A 26,978-nucleotide genomic window follows, 5' to 3' on the forward strand; every position below is an offset into this window, starting at 1 on the left:
TTTGTGACCTAGACTTAAGTGTATGCAATAATACCTTTAGTTTGTGCAATGTTCCAAATGTCTAGGTGTGTAAGAATGAGTGAGGTAAATATTGTAAATACAATAGTAAAATTACAGTAAGTAGTTAGACATAGTATAAGTTAAAATTTTTTAATTAGTATCACTATAGCAAATCCGTAAAAGTTGTTTTGAACACAAAATATTAGATAATGCGATATAAAATAAAGGATAACAAATTAATGCTTTCCTGTAAAAAAAAAACACTTATACACATTTCCATACAGATCTTATTGCACTGACCTAATATAATAAAGAGGGATTCCATGAAATTTATTCTTAGTGAAATGGGACTGTTAAGAAATGTGTTTGTTGATTTAACTGCATGATACAGGTGGTGATTATGGGACTAAAGGTATTTATCTGCATGTGTGATAAGGTACACATTCCTATCATCATCTGGTCTTGCTCAAAATCCACCACGGGATTACTAAGCTCAGATGTTACTTTATTGGTTTAGCTAGTATTACTTTTAATTCTTTTTTTTTTTTTTTTTAAATTTTCTGCGACTAAATGTGTGTTCCTGCCGCTGACGTAACCGGCTGGCCGTGTCTTTCTCACGAGTGGGAGGAAGGCTGTTTGTAGGTGCCACGCCCACCTGTCGCGGTGCGGGAAGCCTTTTGTTGTCGGAGATCGCTTTGAGTCGTCAGCCACCGGTGACGAGGCTCCAGAACAATGTCAGGTCCCAGGGGGCGGGGCCGCAATGCACAATGGGTGGGTTGGAAAAGGGAAGGGGGGGGGGGAGTTCTCACTTGTCCTTGGTCGACTCTCATGTCCAGGCCTGAAGCAACGGCATCCTGGCGGTGCTACGCGAGACACCCCATTGTCTGGGGTCTAGAGAATACAAGCAAGGATAGCTTGTCGCTCAGCTTTCCATGATCTTAGAAAAACCAAAATTATTATTGATCCGTAAATAAAGTATTAAAAATAGTTTTACCATAAAGGCTAAATACAAACAGTTACTTAAAAACTATGTGACACACAATTACATGATCATAGTTCATGCTAAGGTAGATATATAAATTGTCTATCAAGTTTCTAAACACAATTAATTAAACACTTATTAAATTCATAATATATTATATAAACAATTATAAATATTTACATGTTTTATAAGTTTGTTTAAAATAAAAAAAAAATAAATCAATCAAGCAATAACAATTAACTATACTCCTTCCTTGGGCCAGGAAAACATTTACTAACTTTTGTAATTTTTTAGTCAATATTTGCTTAATTGTTTATTGTAATTATTTTTATAACTGAGCTAGTTTCACGAACAACAAGTAATAGAAAGTAAAATTGAGTTAATTTTATCTTGATAATATTTTATTTTGTTTTTTATTTCAATAAAATAGTACACATTTCACTATGACTTCTCTCTTAACTGAAGGTCATCAAAATTAATTTCAGCTTGAAGCTCAAAGTAATTGCTTCCTGGAGTAACAGATGGGGTTGACATGCTTCATGAGAGTCATCATCTTTTTTTTTTAAAATTCAATTAACATATATTTGATTTGTATTTATGTATTATGTCATGAGTCTAATAAAATAATCTATGTGGAAAAATGGTAGTTTTAAACATTTTTAACCAATGAACCAAGTAAATAAAGATCAGCTTTGTGGTGAATCATAAATGACATCATGAAGTATACGTATTTTGTTTTTGAACTAAATAAAATATTGTAATCCATATAGGTGTAACTGAGCCATATTCATGATATCTGTCATGAACTGTAATAGCAATTTTTGTGCTTCTTGGGCTGTGAGAAGTGTGCATGCGGGTGAAGGGTGTGTGTGCGTTAGCGAACCATTCTATTGTTCAGTGCTAGTCTGTTCAACACCTTGCAAGTATTATATCCTCAATCTATTATCATTATTATAACTATTCTAGACTTTGTCATCCTGTACAGTTCTTACCCTTTACATACTTTTTCCCTTCAGTACTAAGTCAAATCTATCTTGGAGCATGTCCAACAAATTTCCAAAAAATCTTAATTGAGTATATCTTTTCTTCATTCTTTGCTCTGAGCCTGACCTGTTCGGGACCCCTGACTGAAGTGTATCTATCTTGAATGAGAAATACGAGAATGAACATAGTTAAGTACAAAATAAATAATTTTTTTTTTCATCGTATTGTACCCAAATTCCCTTGCTAGCATTTCCCCAAAAGGCAGCCGTGGTTGCTCGGTTAGCTTTCAGATCATACATGAATCAAACAGATGTTGCATGTAAATTTCAAAACAGGGATTTCGAACAGCATGATGGTTCATGTAAACTTATTTTCATTATATTATATGTTTGTTACAGTGAAACTTCTGTACCGGGGGGGGGGGGGGGGGGTTGATTCCATTTATCACATCCCATTTTCAATGTTACGATTTTCTAAGTCCAGGTGGGAAACTTCCAGGAACGACCTGGCCCCCTCCCCCTGGGATTGTAAAGTACTACCAAAACTGAGGCTTCACTCTGCTATCGTTGCGATGGCCGTGGCGTGCTGGGGTGACGGGTTCGTGCCTACACCCTGCGCTGTCCCCAGGCCAGTACTGCATGCCCGAGGAGGGGGTGGACCTGACGCCTCAGTCCCAGCTTCTGTCCACGGACGAGGTGCTGAGGCTCGCCGAGCTGTTCGTGCGAGAGGGCGTGACCAAGATCAGGCTGACCGGCGGGGAGCCGACCATCCGCAAGGACCTGGTGGACATCATCGGTAACGTCTCGGCTCTTCCCGCGGCCTGCGGTTGAAGGATCTGTACAGATGTGCAGGCGTTAGGACACATTTGGCCGGTGACTCGGAATGCAGTTTAAATAATTTATATCGGTAAACTGTTGTTTTAAAGTAACATTAGCAAAATGAAGTAGCTAAAAAATTTTAATTTTGAAGTAAAAGAAAAATACATTTATTTCACGAATGTCTCTCGAATAGTAAATGACATTTTAATCTTTTGTTCATTAGTTTATTTAATTTTGTCTGAATGTCCTGTCAGCAGTTAGGTGGTTAGACGGTCGCACAGACGCAGGCCAAGTGTATTAGGAACGGGACCAGCAGTGGCATGTGGCATCCCAGCATTTGCTAGGAGTGAGCTTGGGGAAACCAGGGAAAACAGAGTTCAAGAAGGCCGGACTGGAATTCCAACCCGAGTCCTCTGGGTTGGTAGTACAGTGTCTTACCACTGCATCACTTGGCTCCATTTGATCTCTCGTGACATGTCCTTGTGTCCTGTGTGGCTGTGCTTGCCGGGGGCGTCATGCTCCAGTCTCCGAGAAGACTTGGTGATTGGTTCACAGCCAATCTCAGGCATATGCACAGTTTATAGGCACTACTCTCCACATTAATGTGAGAGATGCTGTTGTCTTTAACATGTGCATTGCAATGCAATATTAAAACCAAACTAATTTTTTTTATATAAATTAGAATCTTTTATGAATGGAAACCTGGTATGCTGGCTTATATTATAAGCAGCTATAAACACACTACTATCTTTTATCTAGTGACTAGCTGCAGTACCCGGCGTTGCCCGGGCATAACTCAGGGGTGAAGGGGACCTTTTTTGAAATCAGATGTAGTTAGTAATTGTCTCCTTAATTTGAATGTCAAGTGTGCAAAATAATTTATATCACTTTCAGATCCCGACAGACGTTGTTCTGCCAGTGTATAGTTATTTACCTGTATATATCTAAAAATTGGCGGTCTGTATGTAATCTAGACTCTATAAAGCACATAGAAAAAAGCTGAAGAATAAGAGATTACTAATATTGAAAAGATTCCATTATCTAGCTAATGCTCACCATGCATTGCAATGCCTCATTGAGTTTTGTTTTGTAATATGTTGGAAGTAGTTACACATATAAAAATCATCTATCCATCTCTCTAAATATATATTTATCTCTATCTACATCTATATATATCTCTGTTTATCTCTTTATATCTACATATATACATACATATCTCCCACTATCTCTATATGTTCTATATATAAATCTCGATATAGCTCTATACATCTATATATCTCTTTATCTAACCCATTTCATTCTCTATACCTTGCTCTATCTCAACTTATCTCTCTGTCTCTCTATCTCACTATACATATCACTCTATCTCTGTCTCTCTTTTATATTCAAATAAATTGTGTCATGCGTGCACACTTATACAACAAAAACAGACGAAGTGCCGCTATATGAAATAAACACATTTTTTGAAACGATTCATGCTCCAACTATTGCGAAATTGTTATACCATCTCAGAAACCTTCACGGGCATGCACATAACAACTCACCAAAATTTCATCGCAATTGGATGAATTGCATAGGAACACATACGGCACAAAGAAACGAAAATTAGACATGACAAACCCATCAAATGATGGTGCGTTTAAAATTTAAGGCAACTCTATTTATTGACAAAGTTAAGAACAAAACTTTTAATAGCACCTTTATTTTGCTAGCCGCTGCAAGCTCCACTAAGCGGGCTGGTCTCACCAAGGAGAAAAATATGAATTTGCCAGACCTTACTATGTGTATGATCGTGTGGCAGACATAGAGAAATGACACTCACTCACTATTTGTATGTCTATGACCTATGATGTTTTCTGTTATAAAATGAAATGATCACTTTTTCATTACCTTAGGGATGGAATTTTTCTTATTAATATTTGGTCTATGTGTTAATCCAGGTTATGAGCTCGCTGTAGGCCAAATTTCATTCTAATCCGTCCAGCCGTTCTGGCGTGATTGAGTAACAAACATCCATCCATCCAAACTTTCACATTTATAATATTAGTGGGATGAAAGAACTGCATTCGCTAATTTAAAATTACTTTAATTAAGTTTATATAATTATAATTGTGCAATTTCAGCATATATAGCAAAAAATGTTTCATCATACATATTTTCCAAATGAATGGTTAGTTCTGGGACGAGGTTTAGATGTATATTAATGAGTTATTCATCTTGCATATTGAGTATCAGTTCATATGTAAATATGCTGATTTAACATGTGTAACTGTTCCATGTTTGAAATATACTTCTGCAGATGAAAAGGATAAATGAGCCATTGTTTTGGGTGTCACTGTTGCCTATATTCAACAACTTGTTTTTCCACTGTTGTTCCTAGTTAGGTGTAGGACACACACTCAGATGCTGTTTGTGTTCCCTCACTGTCCACATGTTCAGCAGCAGTGTTAGCGTCATGTGTAGAGGCTTCAAACGTGCAATTTGCTTGTGTGTATTGTTCATTGCAGTTGATACAGTGGCAGTGGTGGCACTTAATGCAAAATTTTAAACCATTACATGTTACAAAACTATGTCATAAACAATTCTACGGTCGTAATCGCACCAAAAAAAAACTATTTTGTGACATGTATTTAATTTATTGAAAGAAATGAAACAATTTCATATTTTAGTACATTGTTGTTAACATTAATTTCTTTTGTTTTTGTTAATTTTATTTGTGCCTTTTAAATAGTATTTTTTTCAATCACAAAATTACTTCAGCAACAACAGTAAAACCTTCTTAACGCTTTGTCTCATTTTCATTAAGTATTACTATTAAGGGCTATTCCTGAAACTTCATTATGATAGCTCTTGTGGAGCCAGCTAGTGCCTAAAATGAAATTATCTAATTTATTTAATAATTTCCTCAATTCTAGCCGAACTCTCTTTGTATCAAGAATTGTGTTACGATACTTGAGTGTAAAAGTCGAGGTAAAGAGTTTCGAAGGTACGTTAAATAATACTATCGTAACTTTAGACCTTGGAATAAAGTGTAATCAAAATCCAAATGTACTGTCTATATTCATGTGTAGTGCGTGTTATGACGGTGACAATACACTTTGACGTATATAAAACAACACGTAACATGAAGATTTACCTTAAACTACCTTATTCTAAGCTATAGATGGAATTTGATATGACTATTAACTTCAAGCATCCAACAATTCTATTAACACTTGAGTGAGTTGTGTTCACTATCAGATGTTAAATATTTAAGTGTAATTTAAAGTATTTTGTACAATTAAAGTCACACATTAAAATGAAAGGTAAAATTTGTAAGTTATCGATTCTTAACTAAAATCAGTCCTGTAGAGCGTGGACCACTGGGTACGTTCAAGCAGAATTTGTCAGCAAAAGATAATAACACATTATTATACTACCAAATTTCATCTATACTGAGTCATACTGTCATGATCGGGATCGCGATTCCGGAATTTGATTCTAAATCTAAAGATGAACAAGTTAAGAATGTTTTCTTTACAGAGGAATATCCATTATAATTATAATATTACATAGTCTAGATCGGTCAAAACAATGTTCGTTTCGTTTAAACTGAAATTAGTTCAGGGACTTCTATACAGCAAGTCTTCGGTTGATGGAGTAAGGGACCAAACCTTGATGCAGGATACCCACGAGACGTGTAGGCTCTCGGAGACTCCTTGGTTCAACACGTCAATGACTGCGGTAGTTGTGTCGCTCCTCCGTCCTCTAGCGTGCGGCAGGAATACACGCCGTAACACCTCCGTCCTTCCGGATGTGGGCTGCGACAGGACTGGACTGCGCGACGTTCATCCTTCCTGGGCTCGAACTGTGACTTCTCATTTCGACAGGATTCTTTTTTCTTCGTATTACAAACGGTATTCAATCTTCGTAGTAGTCATAGAATATCAAGTGAATTTGGCAATCTCTTGAAGACGGATTTCCTACGATTTCTCTTCTTAGAAATAATAATTTAAAATCTTGATATTTGATTATAATCTTCCATAGATTAAATATCGTTATTCTCTTACAAACTCAACTACTATTTGCAGTAGCAGTTCTTTCCAATCTTCGAATAAATGTATTAAATTAAATATCAATTTCAAAATGTGTTGCGTTTTAGCTACTGTCTTGATCAAGTCTCCATTCGTTCTAAATGGATATTTTTCCGTCACTAATAAACAATTTTCTTTAGTTTGTTTTTAAAACAAGAGACAATAAAATTACTAACCATTTCTGAAGTGTTCATCTTTAAATTAATCGTTAATTCAAAATACTACTGCTATGCTAACTTTGACAATATTTAAAAATAAAATAAACATAGAGTAATACATAGACAAATGATAACGAAAGAAATTTACAGTCTGGGTTGATCAATAGAGTCCAAATAAACATAAGAAATGAGATATAAAGGAACTAAATAAATATTAAAGGAAATTAAATATTTACTTTCTATAAAAGTTAAATATTGCCTTTATACTTTCTTGAATTTTAAGTTTCTTCACAAACTTGGTCACATTATCTTTTTTTAATAGTGGTAAAAATTTATGCTAGTGTAATTGTGATCTATCACTTGTGTGACTTTTTACAGCTTGTAAGTAACATTTAGTAAATATGATGACAATGTTTTCAACTAAACAACAGATGACAAAGACAGTAGTGATAATCTACAGGAGTAGTCTTTTAATCAAAGTAATGTCATAAAACGGAAATAACCAATACGGTGGATGAGACTATTCCTTAAGAAGTTTCATTTGAGAAGTTTTGCTGTTAACAAGCATGCATAATTTTTGCCTTTATACTTTCTTGAATTTTAAGATTCTTCACAAACTTGGTCACCTTATCATCTTTTTTTAATAGTGGTAAAAATTTATGCAAGTGTAATTGTGATCTATCACTTGTGTGACATTTTACAGCTTGTAAGTAACATTTAGTAAATATGATGACAATGTTTTCAACTAAACAACAGATGACAAAGACAGTACTGATAATCTACAGGAGTAGTCTTTTAATCAAAGTAATGTCATAAAACGGAAATAACCAATACGGTGGATGAGACCATTCCTTAAGAAGTTTCATTTAAGAAGTTTTGCTGTTAACAAGCATGCATAATTTTTGCCTTTATACTTTCTTGAATTTTAAGATTCTTCACAAACTTGGTCACCTTATCATCTTTTTTTAATAGTGGTAAAAATTTATGCAAGTGTAATTGTGATCTATCACTTGTGTGACATTTTACAGCTTGTAAGTAACATTTAGTAAATATGATGACAATGTTTTCAACTAAACAACAGATGACAAAGACAGTACTGATAATCTACAGGAGTAGTCTTTTAATCAAAGTAATGTCATAAAACGGAAATAACCAATACGGCGGATGAGACCATTCCTTAAGAAGTTTCGTTTGAGAAGTTTTGCTGTTAACAAGCATGCATAATTTTACCTACACAATACTATAGTTACTTGAATCTATGATGCCATCAATTCTAAGCTGCATTCCTCTTATGCTTTTCAAGTTCTTTAAATGAAAAAGGTTATTCTTCAAATAAAATATGTACACTTCTATTAAATTACCACATTTATTTGAAATATTAGAATGTTAACTATGGGGAAATAGTTCCTGTAAGTAGGTAGTTAGCTAAAAGCTAACCCAACCCCTCAGTGCTGTCCAAAAGGTTCCTGCACAGGTTGTCCTGGTCTACATTTCATTTAGCAAGCTGCTTCTACCTTAAGCAAGAAGAGGTCCTTTCTAAAAGAAAAGGAGCGTGATTTAAACACTGCATGTTACTACCAGCAGTTAATGCCCCAAAAATTTTCACTTCCAAAAATGTTTATTGTAAGGATATAATATTGTAGAGGGTGTCGAACGCTACAGGGTATATCGCTCCAATCTCGTGGGACAAGCGTGTGTTTAAAAGCTCCCCCTCCTGCTGAACCCACCTCTGGGCGCAGACCTTCTTGAGGACAGCGTTGCCAATTGTACACCAATCCCTCATTTAGCACATCTTCAGATTGCACCAATCCATTTAGCGCTATGTTAATTTTACTGCGCCAGTCTTGAATAGCACGTCTGTAAATTTCAGTTAACATGAATTTTCTACAGGCAAAAAAAAAGTCGGGCATGACACCACAAAGTCTGTTTCAACTCGGTAAACAACAGATGTGCCCTGTCATACAGTTAGCCTACGAGGGGGGAAGAGATTCACGCGCAGGTCTGACTACGCTATCGGCTGTTCTACAAAATCAGCTATTGCAAGTTCACTTGCTGCTATGGAGTGTAAAGGACCAGATGTTTTTACATCCGCGCGTATGCCGCCAGGCCGTATGGTTGTCGCCCGGCCACAGACCGGGCCGTGATGAACTCTGTCTAGTCAGTGGCAGGAAACTTGAAAAACACAAAGCAACGTCTGCCCATTAGTCTGCCGGTAACACTACGTGTGTAAGCACCTGCAGTTAGAATAATAGTTGAATCATGGCTTTCAATTGAGAGCATAATGCACTGTGTTCAAGTATTTTAGACAAAACTAGATGTATTACGGCGTGCAGATTGTCGTGAAGACCACACTTTGTCGCGGTTCGGGTTTCGTGAGGGTCGTTGCGGTGCTGATTGTTAGTGGGCGCCACCACGTGGAAAGGCACGCGGACCCGGCTGAGATCCGTCTCAGAGCGTGACGTCGCCCGTGTGAGGCAAGACTGGACCCTCGGTTAACTCCCGTAGTACACTCAGACCTGACCCGCTCTCAGCGTCGGGTACGCTCATGTTATACCAATTAACAGTGGGCTCTCAAGGCGTCCCACACGCCTGCTCACGAGGTATAGGTCGCCATGTGGTCGGTGAAAAAAAATAAAAGAAGATAGTTTTACTTAAGGTGTTTAATGCATGCGCGTACTCCCATACAGGCTTCACGAGGATACGGTTCCAAGACCCAAGGCACTTAATCGGATTATGGGAATAAGTCCCACGCACGTGGCCGCACATGCTATTACTTAAGAAGCGTTAAAAAGTCTTGTTAAGAGTCGAAAATGATTTAAATAAACAGTCCCTCGACCGAGGCAAACCCCTGGGATAGCGTGAAAGAGATTTGGAATTACCAAAGAAAAACGGAACTACTAATCAGTGAATAAAGAGTGAAGTCCCCGGGTGCGGAAGGCAGCGTCTTACCTCGGTCGTTGGCGGTGGAGAACTGGCCGAGCGAAGGGCTCCCTCGGAACAACATGGCGTCTTCCTGCCTTGCCAGATTACCGTTACGCCCTTCCGATTAAGTGCCTTGCAATCTTACATACGGAAATACAAAAACACTTCTAAATTTAAGGCACGCTCTCCCACAGCTCTACTATTATTAAACACACAGTTATTAAGTTTTTTATATTTAAATACATGCCGACTTCGTTCACATTCGGGTCCGCTCGGGTCCGCCTGGCAACGTCTTTATCTTACGCACTAAAAATTACATACTAAACAAAACAAAAGCCCTCCTGCCCATCTGTGGCGACACAAATAAACGGGGCAGAAATAAAAAGTTTTACAATTAAATTATCACAAATTTAGGGGGATGTCGCATTGCTGCTACAGCGCCCTCTTGAGGTAGTTCTTGGCGCGCGATTCAAACACACGACTACGTACTCGTGACGGTGCGACTGACAGTGCGGGAAGTGGGACGGGGAGCGAGGGGAAAGGTGACGGAGGCTGACCAGACTTCTGGGGCGCAGGCCCGGTTGATGTCAACTTATGTTGGTCACATTTTAGTTTTAAGCAAGTCAACTGTGTTCATAATCGTACGAAATAAGGACTCTATAAAACATTTATATAAGTCCGATGCTGTACTAGCGGGAATATATTTGACATTAGATGCTGGAACAGAAATGAACATATGATTGACATGGAAAAGGTTGTTAAATGAATGACGCAATGAAAAAAAATCACGGGCCTGACAGGATTGATGTGAATCAACCGGTGATACACGAATAAGTAATTAATTTTTGATAAGTTTAAATGTAAATATCTGGACAGTAATATTGGTTTCACTGCCAGTAAAGGATGATTTGGTAATTTCGTGGAAAGGTAGGCGACGTAAGTTGAAGGTCACCCCCGGGCGGGCAAGTCAACCAACAGACTGACAATAACTATCTCTCGTTATGCTTTGTCGTATTTCTCATACAAAGTATTTGATAGGAAGCTTATAAAGATAAATGGTGTGGCATATTTATCGTTGAGTGTTATTTTACGCATTGATATTATGTAAAGAATATTTCCCTACACATTTTGGAGACCAATGCTTCAGAATATGTCATTTAAGATAGCACAAACATTAGTTGTGCTAAGTGAGGAATTGGTGTACAGTCTTCCCCTCTCTCCTCCATACCCGGTTGTCAGGACCGGACGCTCGAACGACCGTCTGTCCGGCGAGTCGCGGTGTGGACTGCTGCGCTCCCACGAACCTCCAAGCGCTGTCTCATACAACCAATATTTTTATTTAGGTACATTATTATTTCATCAAAATATAATATAAATTTGGGCGTGATTTCATTCATATAACAGCTATTATTTATGGCTTTGTAAAAGGATTTTTATTTTTGCATCACTAGATAAATATGTTTTTAATAATTTTGGCAAAGGTAAAGGGAGAAATGATCAATATTCCCAACCAGTGACTATTATCACATTTAATATGAACATAATTACATTGCTTTATTAATACCAAAAATCACAAGCAAGTATTTATATTAAACATTTTTTTTTCAATTATTTCATAATTGACAAGTTAAAAATTAAAATAATCATGAAAATTAAAATTAATACACATATGTTTTATTTATGCTAGATCAAACTTGAGGTATATACATAGTAATTTATATGCATTTCTTAATGGTAATTAATTCATTGTATTAGAGAAATTGAGGACTTAAACATTAGTCAAAAATAAGTTGTCCAGCTGTAGTTGTAGTTACCAATAAATCTCAAATTATCACTATGGAAGTGTGGCTGAGAACAGAGTAAAGTTGAATATAAGTGTACAGTTATGTACGATAGAACCATTCTAAGAAGTTTTCATGGGTAGTAACTAGTAAGCATTTTGATGGTTTGAAAGTTTTGTGACCAGTGTTGCACTGTGGTTGCGTAGTTGTAATGATATTATCTTTGAAAGATTTGTGCAATGGGAGTGAATGACTTGATGTAAGTTTTTGGACATACGCCATTATACGCCATTGCTTAGCACATGCATGTCTGTAAAAGAAAACTACAAAAAAAAAACCACAAATGACAAAAAAACACAAATTAAGCAACAAAAAAAATTGCCGTTATCAGGATTGTGGAGTATTGTGTGGCGTTAAATCCTAACAGCCAATTTTTTTTTGCTTAATTTGTGTTTTTTGTCATTTGTGTTTTTTTTTTTTGTAGTTTTGTTTCACAGAGATACGTGTGCTAAGCAATGGCGTATGTCCAAAAGCTTGCATCGAGCCAGTTGTGACGATGCCGCGCCTGGTGGTGTCCGTGTCGGGAGCAGGTTCCCTGAAGCAGCTGGCGGGGCTGCGGGCGGTGGGCGTGACCACGAACGGCCTGGTGCTGACGCGGAGGCTGGTGGCGCTGCAGCGCGCGGGACTCGACGTGCTGAACGTCAGCCTGGACACGCTCCGGCCGGCGCGCTACGAGCGCGTCACCCGGCGGAGGGGGCTCGAGAAGGTGCGCGCGGGCGTGGACCTGGCCTTGCAGCTCGGCTACAGCCCGGTCAAGGTGGGTCCGAGTCTCCTGCGCCCCACCACGCGGTCATCGGTAAATACAGCACAGCTGCCGTCTCGCCTCTTCTGACCTTAATGTAAATCAATTAAAAAAAAAAATATTGGTTTTCTGTAAATTCGGTTTACGGATGATAGTTTAACGTGACGTCATAGCAAAACATTGATGAAATGATTGCATACTTTTATGAATAAAATTGAATCATTTTTATTGAATTATCACTATTTTGTATGGATACAAAGAAGGAGTGAAATGAAATCTACAATTCAATTGATAAATTTACTTTTATTTGCACTCATTAATTCAAATATGTTTATTACTTTAACGAAGAGATTATTTTCACTATGACTTTTATACGTGTTTGCTATTTAACTTCTTTGAATCTGTGTTATTCTGTTAAGGATAGGACGATGATAGGAAAAGTAGGAAACGAATGGGAGTGTTTCAAGTTTAATGTGCCTCGAAAAAGTCAAATCGATGGTTGTTCCAATCGAGTGGAAGAGAGGTAGATGCGGCGCAAGCATACAATGAGCGTAACGGGACACAGCGTAACGGGACACTTTTTCATGCGTGCAGCCGGCGTTCATCGATTTATTAGACGTCACGTCAATAAACCTATTTCAAACACATAACTTTTATAAGCCGTTCAGTTGCAAAACGACTTTATTTGGACCACTGCAGCTAAGCTAACTCAGTGTATACCAGTGTTCACTAGCAGTTCACAGTTTACCAGCAGTGATATTGTTTCTGATATTGCTTTCAAAAGTGTTCATATATTCCTTGAATGGACTCTTCAATTGAGTACTTACAGAACAAACTTGCCTTCCCAGTGAATTTGAAAGAACTCGTGGGGTGAAGGAGATGGGTTGGAGGTGGAGAAACATTGGAGTAAGGCTGGGAATGTATCACTCTTAGGTCACCTATGATGCTGTGCTTGTAAGAATATAATTTCAAAAATATCGTCCAGATGCTGGTACTGGCCAATCAAACCAACAAGCCATCAAATTGCAAAGTTATGAATACATATCTATGGGAATAAATATGTATGTTTTCAAAAGGTGTATTTATGACAAAGAAATGGCTTTTTGACTTTTATAGCATAAACATTAGTGCATTTGGCTCTGTTAGTGGTTTCAACTATGATTGTTATCAGATTGGTTCTATAATGTGATCTGTAATGAGTGTTATAGAGTTGGTATGTAAAGCTAAATTAGTCAAGTACCTGGCAAGATTTCGAAAGGGTTAATGAAATTTTATAAACAACTCTCTTGTTGACATGAAAATATAATTTTTGTCATAGAATATTTGGTATTGTACAATCAGAAAATTATTTTTAATATATTTAAAGTAAAACAAAACTCTCAGATGTGAACGAATGTGTTTTTTTTTTTTTGCAGATGTTAAGTAAATATATGTAAATAGTGACAATATATAAAATGTTGATAGTTAAAATTGTTTCTATTTATATAGATCAATGTAGTAGTGATGCGTAACTTCAATGAAGATGAAATTTGCGATTTTGTGCAACTTACGGAAAAACAGTGCCTTGATGTGAGATTCATCGAGTACATGCCCTTCACTGGCAATAAGTGGGACCAAGAAAAAATGGTGCCATTCAAAGAAATGGTTGCTATCATAAGAAGACAGTGGCCGGAGTTCAGTGCACTTCAAAACGCTCCCAACGACACATCGAAGGTAAGTACATTCTTCCCCTGAGCTGAATTTAAAACTTTTCGTCAGTGATTTGATTCCGCGAGTAAATAGTTGTTAGTATTCAAATATACCATTTCAATTGCCATGACAATAAATGTATGACTAGTATAAATTTTTCTATGCATTATTTTCAATATTTTTTTCCTAAGACTAAATGCTGTGGATAACTTTACCGTATCAGCCTCAGAACTAAGTGTAATAATTCAGGTTGTAAGAGCTGAAGCTAAAACTGTACTACCATATCACATGTTTTATATTTCTGCTTTCATAATTTTTATTAAAAAAATAAAGGCATGTGCAACTTTTAAAAAAAATTTTTTTTGAAAGACCACCTCATTATGAATACTTTGTACAGCAATGTGCACTTGTATTGAGTTTTTTGAAGTGTTCCTCAGTTTGTTGATGGGCTTGGCTGTGCAGGCGTTCAAGGTGCCTGGCTTCGCGGGCCAGGTGGGCTTCATCACGTCCATGAGCGAGCACTTCTGTGGCTCCTGCAACAGGCTCCGCCTCACTGCGGACGGCAACCTGAAGGTCTGCTTGTTCGGCAACACCGAGGTCTCTCTTCGGTAAGACACTCCATTACCATTAGGCTTCTGCAAAGCCTCCATTAAGCGAATCTATCAAAGCTCTTTTTTATTAATATTCTATTTGAATTCAACAAAAAATTTGGTATTTGTTTTATTGAAGCTTCGGTTGTTTTGCAAAGCTTTGCATCTGATGCATACCTTCGCATTTTTTGAAAGCCTAAGATTCACTCATGAAAATTTTTAGCTTTTATTTTGTGTTTTATATGTTTTGCTTGAATAAAATTGGTCAATTAAAAAAACTGAAAAGTTGGCACTTCATTTGCTTTTATGAATGCTCGATATTAATATTTTGTATGGTTATTTTATAATTTTTATTGAATGATGTAATACATAGACCCTAATTGGTTAATCATTTATTCAGTTCAAAAATTAATAATGTTAAAGGTTATTTTTTTACTTCACTCCTGTATTTGAAAAAAAAAAAAATGTAATATAGCTTCACCGAGAACAATGTATTTTCAATTTGATCGACCTTGCGAATATTTTAAACATTTCATTTGATATTCGTTTCGCATCAAAAATATAGTATTCCCACAGGCCCATACTCCATTACAGCTCTTGTGTCAACTGTCGCCACTTTACAGCATGTTTGTTTAGGTACATGTGTGGTTACATCCTGAAGTACGGTCATTCTTTGCACAAGAGTATCATGTGATTGAGGTATGCATTTAGATTCTTAAATATTTTGTTCCATAAAGAGTAAACTGTAATCTTTTGGCCAGTTTAGATTATTTGTACATACATATATTAATTGCGGAATAAATGTGCTGAAACACAAAAGTAAAAATTGTTTGTCAGTTTGCAGCCCGTGTTTATTAAAATTAAATTCTTAAGTTAGTCATATTCTTGGTGATTGTAATTTTAGTTTTGAATTATATTGATTACCTTTAATGAATACCCAGTAGAATACATCTATATGTGGGAACGAAACTTAATTGATGTAAATCAACATATTTTGTCTCCCATACCTGGGGCTCGATCTTGATAATGTAAATTGACAGGCTTAGCCAGTAATCATCATTTACAGTAGAGTTTATCAACTTTATCTTTCGTTCAAACTCGTTCAGCTTAAGATCATGCTTTACTGTACAGCAACTCAGCATTTTATGTAAGTCAGATTAGCATTATAATTTCTATTAACATTTTCTAAACGATTCTCATATGCGATATGAGTGCAGGATTATAGTGAGTCATTTGGCATTTGTATGCTATCCGGGCAACAAATTTCTGCTATCTTAAATGTATTGTTCACATTGCATAAAACAGCCAACTGTTCTGAGATGTACTATGTAATATTTAAGCGAAAAGAACAAATTTTAAACATTTTATTTATGTAGTAAGAATAAAAATATATTTATTATAAAAATTTAAAAATGAATTTTAAAAATTAGTGAAACATGTCAAATTGCACATTAACCATTGCAGAGTTTGCTAGTCTTAAAAGTGTTTAAAATACAAAACTTTATCACACAATCTAAATGGCTTCAAATTAAAAAAAAAAAAATCATCAATAATTAATTAAATCTTTGCTTAAAGCTATGGTGGACTGTAACGAATGTAACTAAAATTAGTTTTTGTTGTCTAATTTTAGAAAAATTAATTTGATTCCTCTTAGATGGGGCCTGTAAGTATGTGTAAGTATCACAAAAAGGAAAAGGTAATGTCAGTATGTTCTATTTTCACCACCATTTTCAAACAAGCCTCTCGCTTTTTAGTAGCTTCGGCTCCTCGTATTTCAGACATATATTGACGAACATTTTCAAAGTGTGCATCGTGTTGTTATTGTGATTCTGTGTCTTTAAATCGTTGCACATGTATTGCTTAGCCTTGTCAAGCCGCAACTGTCGTTGAATGAGTGTTTTACTATTCATAAAATCATGCCTATTGCATAGTCGTTGGTGTTTTGCGTCATCGCTTTCGGTGGTAGTTTCTCCTGCCATTTAAACTTCGCGTTCTCTAACCTTCTCTATTTTGTGTTGGTTTTATTTTTTCCCATTTTGTTCCTACGAATACCGAAGAAATATGTCGACTCTCCCAAAGCTTCATTAGAAGAGAAAGAGCTAATATACAACAAGGTTTTCCCCGGTTCCCTGGGGTGTTACATTGACGTAATCAAGTTTGATACACCTTGATGCCACTCAGTCCTTGGCACTGCCTCACCTTGACTTGGGTGTTTGGATCTATGGGCTGCTTACTTTAGCTGGAAGCTTACTTGTACCTAATGTAACACAGTTCTGGGTTTGATTTTGGAGCTTTCTTTCTCCTAGACAGGTTGCTAGCCAATGCTAATGACGCCCATCTTGCTAAATTACACGTCATGGTGTGAAGCCAACCAAGGTGGACTATCCAAGTTATGCCAGATTTTAGAACGGGCTATCATAATCGAATGCTGGTATTGAAAAGTGCACAGTGCTATACACCCACCAACTGTGCAGACAATATGTCATGCTGTATAAGGAAATATTTAAACTGGACAACTTCAAAGACTTTGTTGTTACAGGTGTCTTCATTAAAGATGCAATTAAAAATCGGCACCAGACTGTTGGAGAATTTAAAATAGAAAAAAAGAACATTAGCCTGCTTAAGTCCAAAGTTATTACAGGTTTCTTTATTAAAGATGCAATTAAAAATCTGCACCCGACTGTTGGAGAATTTAAAATAGAAAAAAAAAACATTAGCCTGTTAAGTCCAGAAGCGGAGACTCCCACTATGACGTCCTACAAGGACCCTCCTACCGGACTGTCTGCCTAGTCGCTTCGACACTGGTTCAGCAAGTTTCTTCGTTTTGTCCCCCAGGCGTCTTGTAGCTTCAAGGTGTGTTTGACTGTCACAATTACTGTGAAGTCAGAATCCTCTAGCACTTGCAAAATTCCACTTACTACTTTATTACCGAGGACCCTGGACACCTGCAGCTCTGGGAATTTCCATACATGCTTGTCGCCATTCCAGAGAAACTTGGGACGATAACTCAACCCTTGCCAAATTGATTAAGTCCCTTACGCATCTTTCATTATGAATTATAAACACAAAGTTCAAAGTTGTGCTAGTGAGCTGAAATTTAATTATGTTGTTCAGAGGACTTATGTGAACTCAAAAACATATATCACTAAACTTATGTTGATGTAATGTTAAGGAGTTACATAAGTTACGTAACTACAAACAGATTCGGTCCAAATAAAGCACCGACCAGCAAAGAAACAAAATGTCTGTAACTTTTAAATCCACAGTCAACAAACAGTGTCACTCTTGAGAATTATTATGCCCTAATGTATTGTGTTCTTAAGTCTTAGGTCTTTAACTCTGGGTGGTCTCTTGTGAAGAACTACTAAGTCCAAAACGGCACTCACAATGAAAATATTTTTCAATCACAGACTCAAAGCAAATATTTCAAAGTCCACACCTGCCCACAAATTCTAAGTCCGAAATGGGTTTCGCATAAAATATTCCATCACCCAGATCATAAGTAATAAAGATATCAGTCATACCAGAGTTCTTCGGCGTAACGACATAATGGCGGGGCAACAACCTGGAACGTGGCAGCAACAGCAATGTCTTCGGCGTAGTGGGCTACTGCGTATTGGGGCTTAAATACCACTAGGAAGAAATTTCTTTAACTATCCAGAACAGGAAGTTTGGGAAGTAATATGGTCGACTGTTTACTCCTGAAACATTTTTTTATGACCAGCAACACTTTTTTCTGACAAGCCTCTTTTTATGGACTGCATCACTGGTTGCCTAACAAGCAGGCTACAATCAGAGGGAGATGACTTGCAGCATATACATCAGGTGTAAGGAGACAAGTATTGAATTTAGTGTGATCTTGTGGCGGCGGTCCTTTTGAAAATATTACAATATTGGGTATTGCATGTTGTATTGTCACCAGAACTAAAAGTGTATACAAAATCGGTTAGGAGGAACTGGTTCTAATTCAACATGCAAGATTTGACGTAAACAAACTAACAAACATTGTAAGTTAGATAAAAGCTTGTAAAAATCGATACTCGTGGAGAAAGCACAATAATTTCATACATTCAGGTTGTGATGGGTGCTTTGCCCGTCACATTTTTTTGTTGGCTTGCTGGCGGTCTGTGTGTATTTTGGTCTTCTGTCTGGTGTTAGAAGGAGCTGTGAGACAGTGAGGCTGATCGTGTGTGTTGAGGGAGTTCGTTGGTTTCCACTGGGGTGGCGGCTGGTGGGGGTAGTGTATTGGCGAGGCACAGAGTACGCCTGTGAAGCTCAGTTATGTTCGGGATGTTCCGCCTGTGGTCGGTTGGTTCTATTGTTCTTTTGTGTTGTGGAGTTGGTGACATTTTAATAGTTTTTTTTATAAGTAGTCAGCATTGTGCTAGTAAGCTGACTTTATAATTATAATTTTAAATACTGTGGTCAGTCAGGAGTTTAGGTTGCCATGCAGTGAGGTATTAATGCGTGAGCAATACGACAGTAATCGCAAATTCGGCCTATGACTTCTGTTCATAATTATTTTTGAGACAGAATTTAAATGAAAATATATTTTCAACAAGTGATTATTAAAAAAGAGGCTTTATTGTGATAAGAGGAATGTGACAATAAATGGTAATAAATTTTATTTAGTATGTATAAATTGCTGGGTTTAGTAAAGTCAAATAGTTGTGTCATGTGATCTACGTGAGTGGTCCACACAGACAATAAATAATCTAAATATATATTTATTAATGATTAGAGTGTTACAAGAGATTATTTAAATTTTAAATGGGCAGAGTTGATTAAGTATTCATTTTACTGTGAGTAATGATGTTAGTGAACCTGGCTTGGTTTTTTACATTTTAATTTAATCTAGTAAAAATATTTATAACTTACATGTTTGGTATAAACTTATACCTGTAATTTACTTTGTGTAGGGTATTTCATGAGTATTTTTGTTAACATAGTGCAGACTCATTATGTAGGAGAATTTTGAAATCATTTGCATTAGTATTTGCAAGTGAACTATAAATGATACTAAAACACAAGAACTCCTACTAGTTATTAACTATATCTAAAGTTTTACATAGTTTATAAGAATTTATATGTTTTATAATTTTATTTATATTAGCTAATATTATGATTAAATATCTTATGGTGCATTATGTACCATACTATGGTTGAGTCATTTATTTGATGTTGTTCAGCGGGGTTATGACTCATGCTGCAGTTGTATAAAAGGAATTTTTAATTGAGGACTTGATGCAGTACTGGAGTCAAGGTTATGTTGATTAGGGTAATTGTAAGTTTGTGGTATTTCTGAGAGTGACGCATCTTGTCAGTCTGTCTGCATTACCCTTGGAGTGGCCTCCCCCAGTAATGAAAGATATTGTGTAGATATGCTTTGCTGAATTGTTTTGATCTTAAAGGTTTTTATTCTTTTACTCATTGTTTGTTGATGAGTTACTTATTGATGTTTATTTATGCTGTTAAAAAGTGTTGCCCTGATGCATTAAAATTTTTGAACTAATGCTATTAATTCTAGTTATTTCTTTTATTAATGTTACTACCCTCAGCATTTCCCTTTTGATCCCTGGGAGTTGTTTTACGCAAGGGTTGTCACAAGGTGTCATCAATATCTTATTTTTACCGGTTTATAGTTTCGTAGGTATCTTACTCCCATGTTTCTGTAATTTATCGCTATACTTAAATGTTGTGTTCTTTAATTTGTCAAAGGGATAATGTGAATTGTGGTATCCACAAATTTAGTGCAGTAAAATACTTTATTTGTAATCTGCCAAAAATTCTTATAATAAATAATTCTATATTAAGATACAGACTGATGACTATATTAGGTACTTAAAAATTTTGAATTTTCGGAGACTTGCACTGTGAATATTTACATAAGGTATTGAATTGGTTTTGTATCGTAATCAGATCTGTTAAATGAAATGTATCAGTTGATCAGTGTCTGTTTTGATCCGTATGGCCCAACAGGGACGCCCTTCGCAGCAACTGCAGTGAGGAGGACTTGGTGGCTATGATCAGTGCGGCAGTCAGGCGGAAGAAGAGGCAGCATGCAGGTGAATGGGTCGCGCTGTTTTAGGAAACACAGTGCAACTCATGACTTAAGCTAAATCCACCATTTAGGGCATTAATAATGTTTGGAATCTGGGTTCTTACATTACGGATTGCATTTTGGTAAGGCTGTTGCTGTGGTTTTGGTTCTTCTTCCTAATGTAACTTCCTCTGGTTTTAAGTACTGAAGGCATTCTCTATTATTCCAAGGTAATCATAGTTGTACCAAAAGTTTACAAATGATACCAGTGCAAATTGCTTAGTATGTCGCATACTTTTGTAAATGGAAATGAGGGAAATGTCTATAAGTTAAAATGTACCGTATTATTTAAAATATATGTAAATATGTGCTAATGAACCACACTGTTCAAAATAGAAATTACTTGTAATTCATACAGCAAACTATTTTCCACCATCAACGTTGATGCCCTAGTGCAGGGGTCGGCAAAATTTTGAGTGAGGCGAGCCAAGTATTAAGTAAAGAAATTCTCCAATTTTTTAGACAGCTGCATCATGTATTTTCTCCGTATCTACATGCAATCTCAAGACAATAAAAAGTATGAGAAAAATCAGAATATTTTATTCACAAATTCAACATAAAGTCTTAAAAAAAGGCTACTTAGGAAAAAAACCCGTAAATGGAAAAAAAAAATTATGGTAGTCATTAGTCGAGCTTACTGATAAAACAAGAAAATATAAATTATTTTAACTAATTAAATATTAAAATAAAAAAGCACCCGGGTGAGTATGGGGCGGGGTGGTGTGATGGTAGGTGCAGCACACAGGACATTGAGGACAAGTGTTGTGATTGTGCCGTTTCATTTTGTTTGGCATTTTTTGTACTGTGACAGCTCAGTGAGTTGTAGAGCCGTAAAATCCTACGAAAAGAGCCACATGCGGCTCGCAAACCGCGGTCTGCCGACCTCTGCCCTTGGGGCTCAACACATTTTATTACGGTAGAAGTCATCAGTCGTTCCACCGCATGGATGAGCACGTGGACCTGGCGGATACTGCGTTACAGGGCCATGGCGTGACTCATTTGTGCGCAAGACTCAAAGTTATCCCTCTTTCGTCCAACCACATGTCTTGGCCCACTCTATTAATCAGGCACGCTTTGATTTTAATGGTAGCTGGTCGCTAGTGGGCATTTAAGGCAACCCACGTCTCAGTCCCTTGGCAGTGCACACGTGGTCGTTTGGATAAATACACACGAGCGTCTGGTAGACAGCATTTTATTGACGTGTACTTTACTCTCATTACTCCACATACCAAACAAATTAAAACAGTCAAAAAGCCAACGGCACGTAGTCAACATCATGTGACCGGGTCTAGAAAGTTAAGTCGTCGTTACTTTTTAAAAGTCCTTAGCTGAAATTAAATAATTTATGCTGAACAGCCTGTCACCCAAAGTAGTCCTTGAAGATAAAAGAAAAGGTTTTAGATTTATTGAATAAACGGCGTATGTTAACAGATCAGTTTCTCACAAGATGAAGTTGAGCGTTGTGATGGCTTCTTCCTGCTGCAGGTGGTTGTTGAGAGGGACAGGGCAGTGGTCAAGGTGTCATGGCCACGCGGGAGGTCTCATTTGGAAGCTTATTCAAAACCTAATTAAATTACAATTATCTGGAGCTAATAATGTTGCCTGCATAATTGCATATTTAAGTAATAAAGTTAACTGCTTGAGCAAGAGTGCATTCGTAAATGTTTGCGCATAGAACCGCTCTGTCCTTCATTGCTAAACCTGTAAAACATAAACACTTATGGTGTGAAATGATAAAAGTGAAATTACGTAATTATTACTTATGTCAATTTATGCTTGTGAGGGGGTTGGGGGCACTGAAGCTACACTTGCCTCTTGTGGGACGGGATTGTGATGTCACATGCGCACACGCATGTCGCTGGCGGGGGGTTCCAACACAGGGATGACGGTGGATGGGTAGTTGTTGGCGGGTCACATCGGGCTCATAGGAGGGGCGGAGCAGATTTCATGTATGTTTATAAATATATATTGTACATAGAACTATATAGGATCGGTTACAATTAGACAGACAAACTTTGGCTTTAGGTTCATCTCGAAAATATAAGTTAAAAATATATTACAACTTCTAAAGGCTGGTATACGCTTTTGAAGTTGGAAGCCAAACAAATTTTTTATTGCAAATGATACAGAAAGTACCTATTTAAGATAGGCCACAGAGAGTATGGATATTGTTTAACTGATTAGATTTTCTACTACAGCAAAACTTGTCGCTGTCATAAAATTAAAACTCGGAAATAATTGGGGGTATCATCATTATTTCTGTACTTTTTTTTTTTGACATGTTGCAGTCTTCTAAAAAGAAGACTTTTACGACAGCAAGCAAATTTTATGTAACTGAAAAATTTTGTTTAGTTAAATATTATCCAAATGCTCAGTGTTCTATCCTAAATACTTTCTCTATTACGTATTTGTGATAACAAAGTAGTTTGGTTCCCCACTTCTAAGTTTTGTACCAGCCCTGTAAAGTACTTAAACAAACCATAAGTTGCTTTCAACAAATTTTTTTATGATCATCATAAATTATTTTATTGTGAGCAAAGTTGCGCAACATTGCTCTATTGAGAGGGATTGCTTTGCAACTGGAGTAGCGACCATCAGGAGCATCCGTTGTTTTGAATGTGTTTTAATCACTGGCAATCACTTCATTGTTCTATCTCTCATTGGTTTGACTGAGGCCTTATGGTGCACAGCATACATAGTTGCTGGATTGTGTGGAATTGGAAATATGTGTGATGTTTTAATTATTTTGAGTTACGTATTTTTGTTCTTATTTTTATTACCTTGATAAATTTATTATTTAATTGTTATTAGGGTTGTGTGGGATCCCGATATTTGGGAAAAATGTTGTGATCAGTAGGGTTTTTTTGTTTTTTCCTGTTGGGCAGGAATAATATTTCCCTAAAATGTTTGGGACTTTTTTTTGGGTTATTTATGTGGTGGGTATTTATTTTCCACTACATTAGGTGGTGAAAATTTAGAAATAAAACTAATATAGAAGGAATAAGATTGATTAACATGGTGGTTCAGAGCGATAACTGACAACTACTTTGGCTAACCGAATTTTACTGGTAAGAGAGTTAAAAATACATTATTACTGTCAGTAAACTGATAAGGCAGTATACCTGCGTGTCTGTAGATCAGCGCACAACACTGCCTGCCTGGTGGTTCATATCGTTTAAAACATGGCGAAGGGCACTGTCTTAGCACTCTTTATTTCACTAATTATAATTTTCTCGCCGAAATATTTCTTGAACTGAAAAATCCATTTCCCCTGCAGCCCTGGTTATCATGCATTATGAAACCATTAAGTTCATAGTTAATATTCACATATACTGAAATAATAAATACTTTGTAACATGAAAATTTTTTGTAACTTAAGTTTGTCTTTTATATTTACTTGTACGTACAGAAAACACTTAATAATATTGTGTCGGATGTTGCAGGTAGTTAAGTGTAAAGTTCTGTCCACTACTGTTGTTTTATTCAAAACTTTTGATGGTTGCTTTTAAATAAAAGTGTTTCAAACAAATTTTTTGTTATGTATTATTCTCCATTTCCGTGATGTCATAATGTACCATATCGAAAAACAGTTTTGCCGATCGCTCCTCACAGCGATGTACCTTAATGAAAGATCATCCCTAGTGACCATGGTCATCTAAGTATCGAACAAAGGAACTTAGTGCGACCGACCAGCTGGCCACCTGCGCCACACGTCTGGGGCCTGCATTTCTAGTTACAAGTCCGAAAACTCAAAAAAAGTTACAAAATACTGTAACATGGTCCCAAACCCAGACTTTAAACTATCTGCCCCTATGTGCTCATACTATTTTTTTAAGCCATCACCCCACATGTCCTTACGACTCAGTACTTGAACTATGACTGACGAACATGGCCGCCCTTTATTTTCAAGAAGGACCAAGGGTGCTCATTTGACGTTTATTATTTCCAGCCAATCATAAAATTACCATCCAAATCTCTAATTCTAATTCCAAAGAGTATACGAGTATACCCCTCGAAATAAAAAAGTTAATCTATGGTGTTGAAACATTCAACCCTTTAAATGTGTGTTTCACATACTGTCATTTTATTTATATAATTAAATGTTGACTTCAAATACTTGGGGAATGTTTACAGAATAAGCATAAGGAAAAAAATTTACAACTAGTAAACTTCAAAGGTTATTACTGTTCAATTTTTTTAATTTACTGTATTTCCTCAAATATCTTTCTTCAAATCTTTTCCCTCGAATATCAAATCAGCCAATCATGGGCTTGTAGCAACACCTCAACCAGCTCATAAAACTTATTTATAGAATTCACTTGACCTCACTGTCTCTTTCTATCCAGACTTCCTTGTCACGAGATGTTGCATTATCCCGCTTTCAGACAATTAATAAAAAAAAAAGTGAATGCACTTAAAAACTTCAATGAGTTAGCAAAAATAAATAAAACTAACTTTCAGTGGCTTATCACAATAAAGTAAACCATCAGAAATATTTAAAAAAAAAAATTAAATAATGTAAATAAAGAGACATGATTTATATGAAACTAGAAAACCTAATCAAACATTTAATATGATCAGAAAACATAATAATTCCTTAATAAAACAATTAATAAGGGTTGAGGAAAAGCCCAGTGATAAAAGTTGAAACCAAAACATAGACTTTATGGTGTCAATATGGTAGTTTTTAAGCAAATTTTGTATTTTTTTTTCTTGACATGTTCTAATTTTATCTTTTATTGTTATTTGTAGCACTACTCGCAGTACTAGCTATTATTATCATTATTCATCTAAATTAAAAATGTGACTATTGTTAGTACCTAGTTCATATCTGTGCACTTACTGTCTTTTTTAACATTTTGAATTGTTTTAATTTTTTTCTTTCTCCTTTTGTGTGTTGCAAAGTAATCAGAATGCCACATTTTTTTTAGAAATATGTAGTATTTAAGTTGTGTTTAGTAAATAAAAAGTTACAATTCAAACTTAAATTTATGGAGCAGTATCACATTGTGGTGGTCATTGATTCAGTGAGTGAATTTCAAGCTGCCATGAATAAAATTTATGAATACGTATTTGATTAAATTTTGAATCCGTAATATTTTTTATTTTTATTTTACTTAAAACAAAATCTAGAACACATATATTATTGTAATATTGGATTTAATGTGTTCATTATTTATTTTTGACTTGGTACAGGTTAAACTCAGTTCTGTCATGCAGTTGGATATTATCTCTATTCATTTATGTTTTTTGAAAAATACATATTTTTAAGACATTCTTAATAAATCCTTTTATCATTTGAAAACTTATCTAAAGGTTAATAATTATTTTTTTCAGGGATGATGAATTTATCACACATGGAAAATCGACCAATGATCCTAATTGGTGGATGACTAACATGTAAGAAAATAAAAGTTTTCTGTATAAAATTGTTGTACAAATCTTAAAAACAAATTCTAAATTGAACACAATTTATATCTGGAATTTTTTAACATTTGCAGTAAATGGTGTACACAGTATTGTTTATTTGTGTACATCTTATTCTCTTTCTTGTTTTCTATATTTGGGTGCGATAACTATTCTTGTTCTTCTTTTGCTAGATTTTGTAACAGTTGATTGTATTTTAGGACAACTCACTAGGTCTGCTCTGTATGATATAAGCTGTTCTTGCTTCAGCTTATCGGATTATGTTTACTGACACATGTGTTCTTTTATTTTTTCAACCTTTAATTATTGTGACATGTTCAACAGTGTTGATTCAATGCATTTTCCTCTGGCTCCTAGATACTACAGTGAAGGCTCTTAAATGCCGCACATTCCGGACAATGGCAGTGCCAGATTAGCAGTTTCGTTGGATTGTCAAGCAATTACCAAAAATAATTAATAAATTCCGCACTGGTAATGTGCATGCAATACATAGGCTTAGTTACACATGTAAACCCACAATGTTTAGATATTTACTATGATTGTTCAGTGGTTTCTTAGAGAATTATTGGATGATTTGGTTATGACACATTTAATTAACTGAAATACGGTACTTCTGAATAAATCAATACTTTAGAATAGCCTGTGTTTCTCA

The 26,978-nt window shown here is 36.0% G+C and overlaps 1 protein-coding gene across 2 annotated transcripts in view; it reads left to right on the forward strand.

Annotated features, from left to right (window-relative positions):
* Positions 1-26,978, forward strand: part of LOC134541743 (molybdenum cofactor biosynthesis protein 1) — a 42,897-nt gene that overhangs the window by 10,771 nt on the left and 5,148 nt on the right. For both annotated transcript variants that reach the window (XM_063385394.1, XM_063385395.1), the window contains 5 exons: positions 2,594-2,761; positions 12,309-12,535; positions 14,009-14,233; positions 14,672-14,817; positions 20,779-20,864. In XM_063385394.1, the coding sequence (XP_063241464.1) occupies positions 2,594-2,761; positions 12,309-12,535; positions 14,009-14,233; positions 14,672-14,817; positions 20,779-20,864 (852 nt within the window). The remainder of the gene's footprint in view (positions 1-2,593; positions 2,762-12,308; positions 12,536-14,008; positions 14,234-14,671; positions 14,818-20,778; positions 20,865-26,978) is intronic.

Source organism: Bacillus rossius (genome assembly GCF_032445375.1).
Source record: "Bacillus rossius redtenbacheri isolate Brsri chromosome 4 unlocalized genomic scaffold, Brsri_v3 Brsri_v3_scf4_1, whole genome shotgun sequence".
In the NCBI taxonomy this organism is placed as follows: domain Eukaryota; kingdom Metazoa; phylum Arthropoda; class Insecta; order Phasmatodea; family Bacillidae; genus Bacillus; species Bacillus rossius.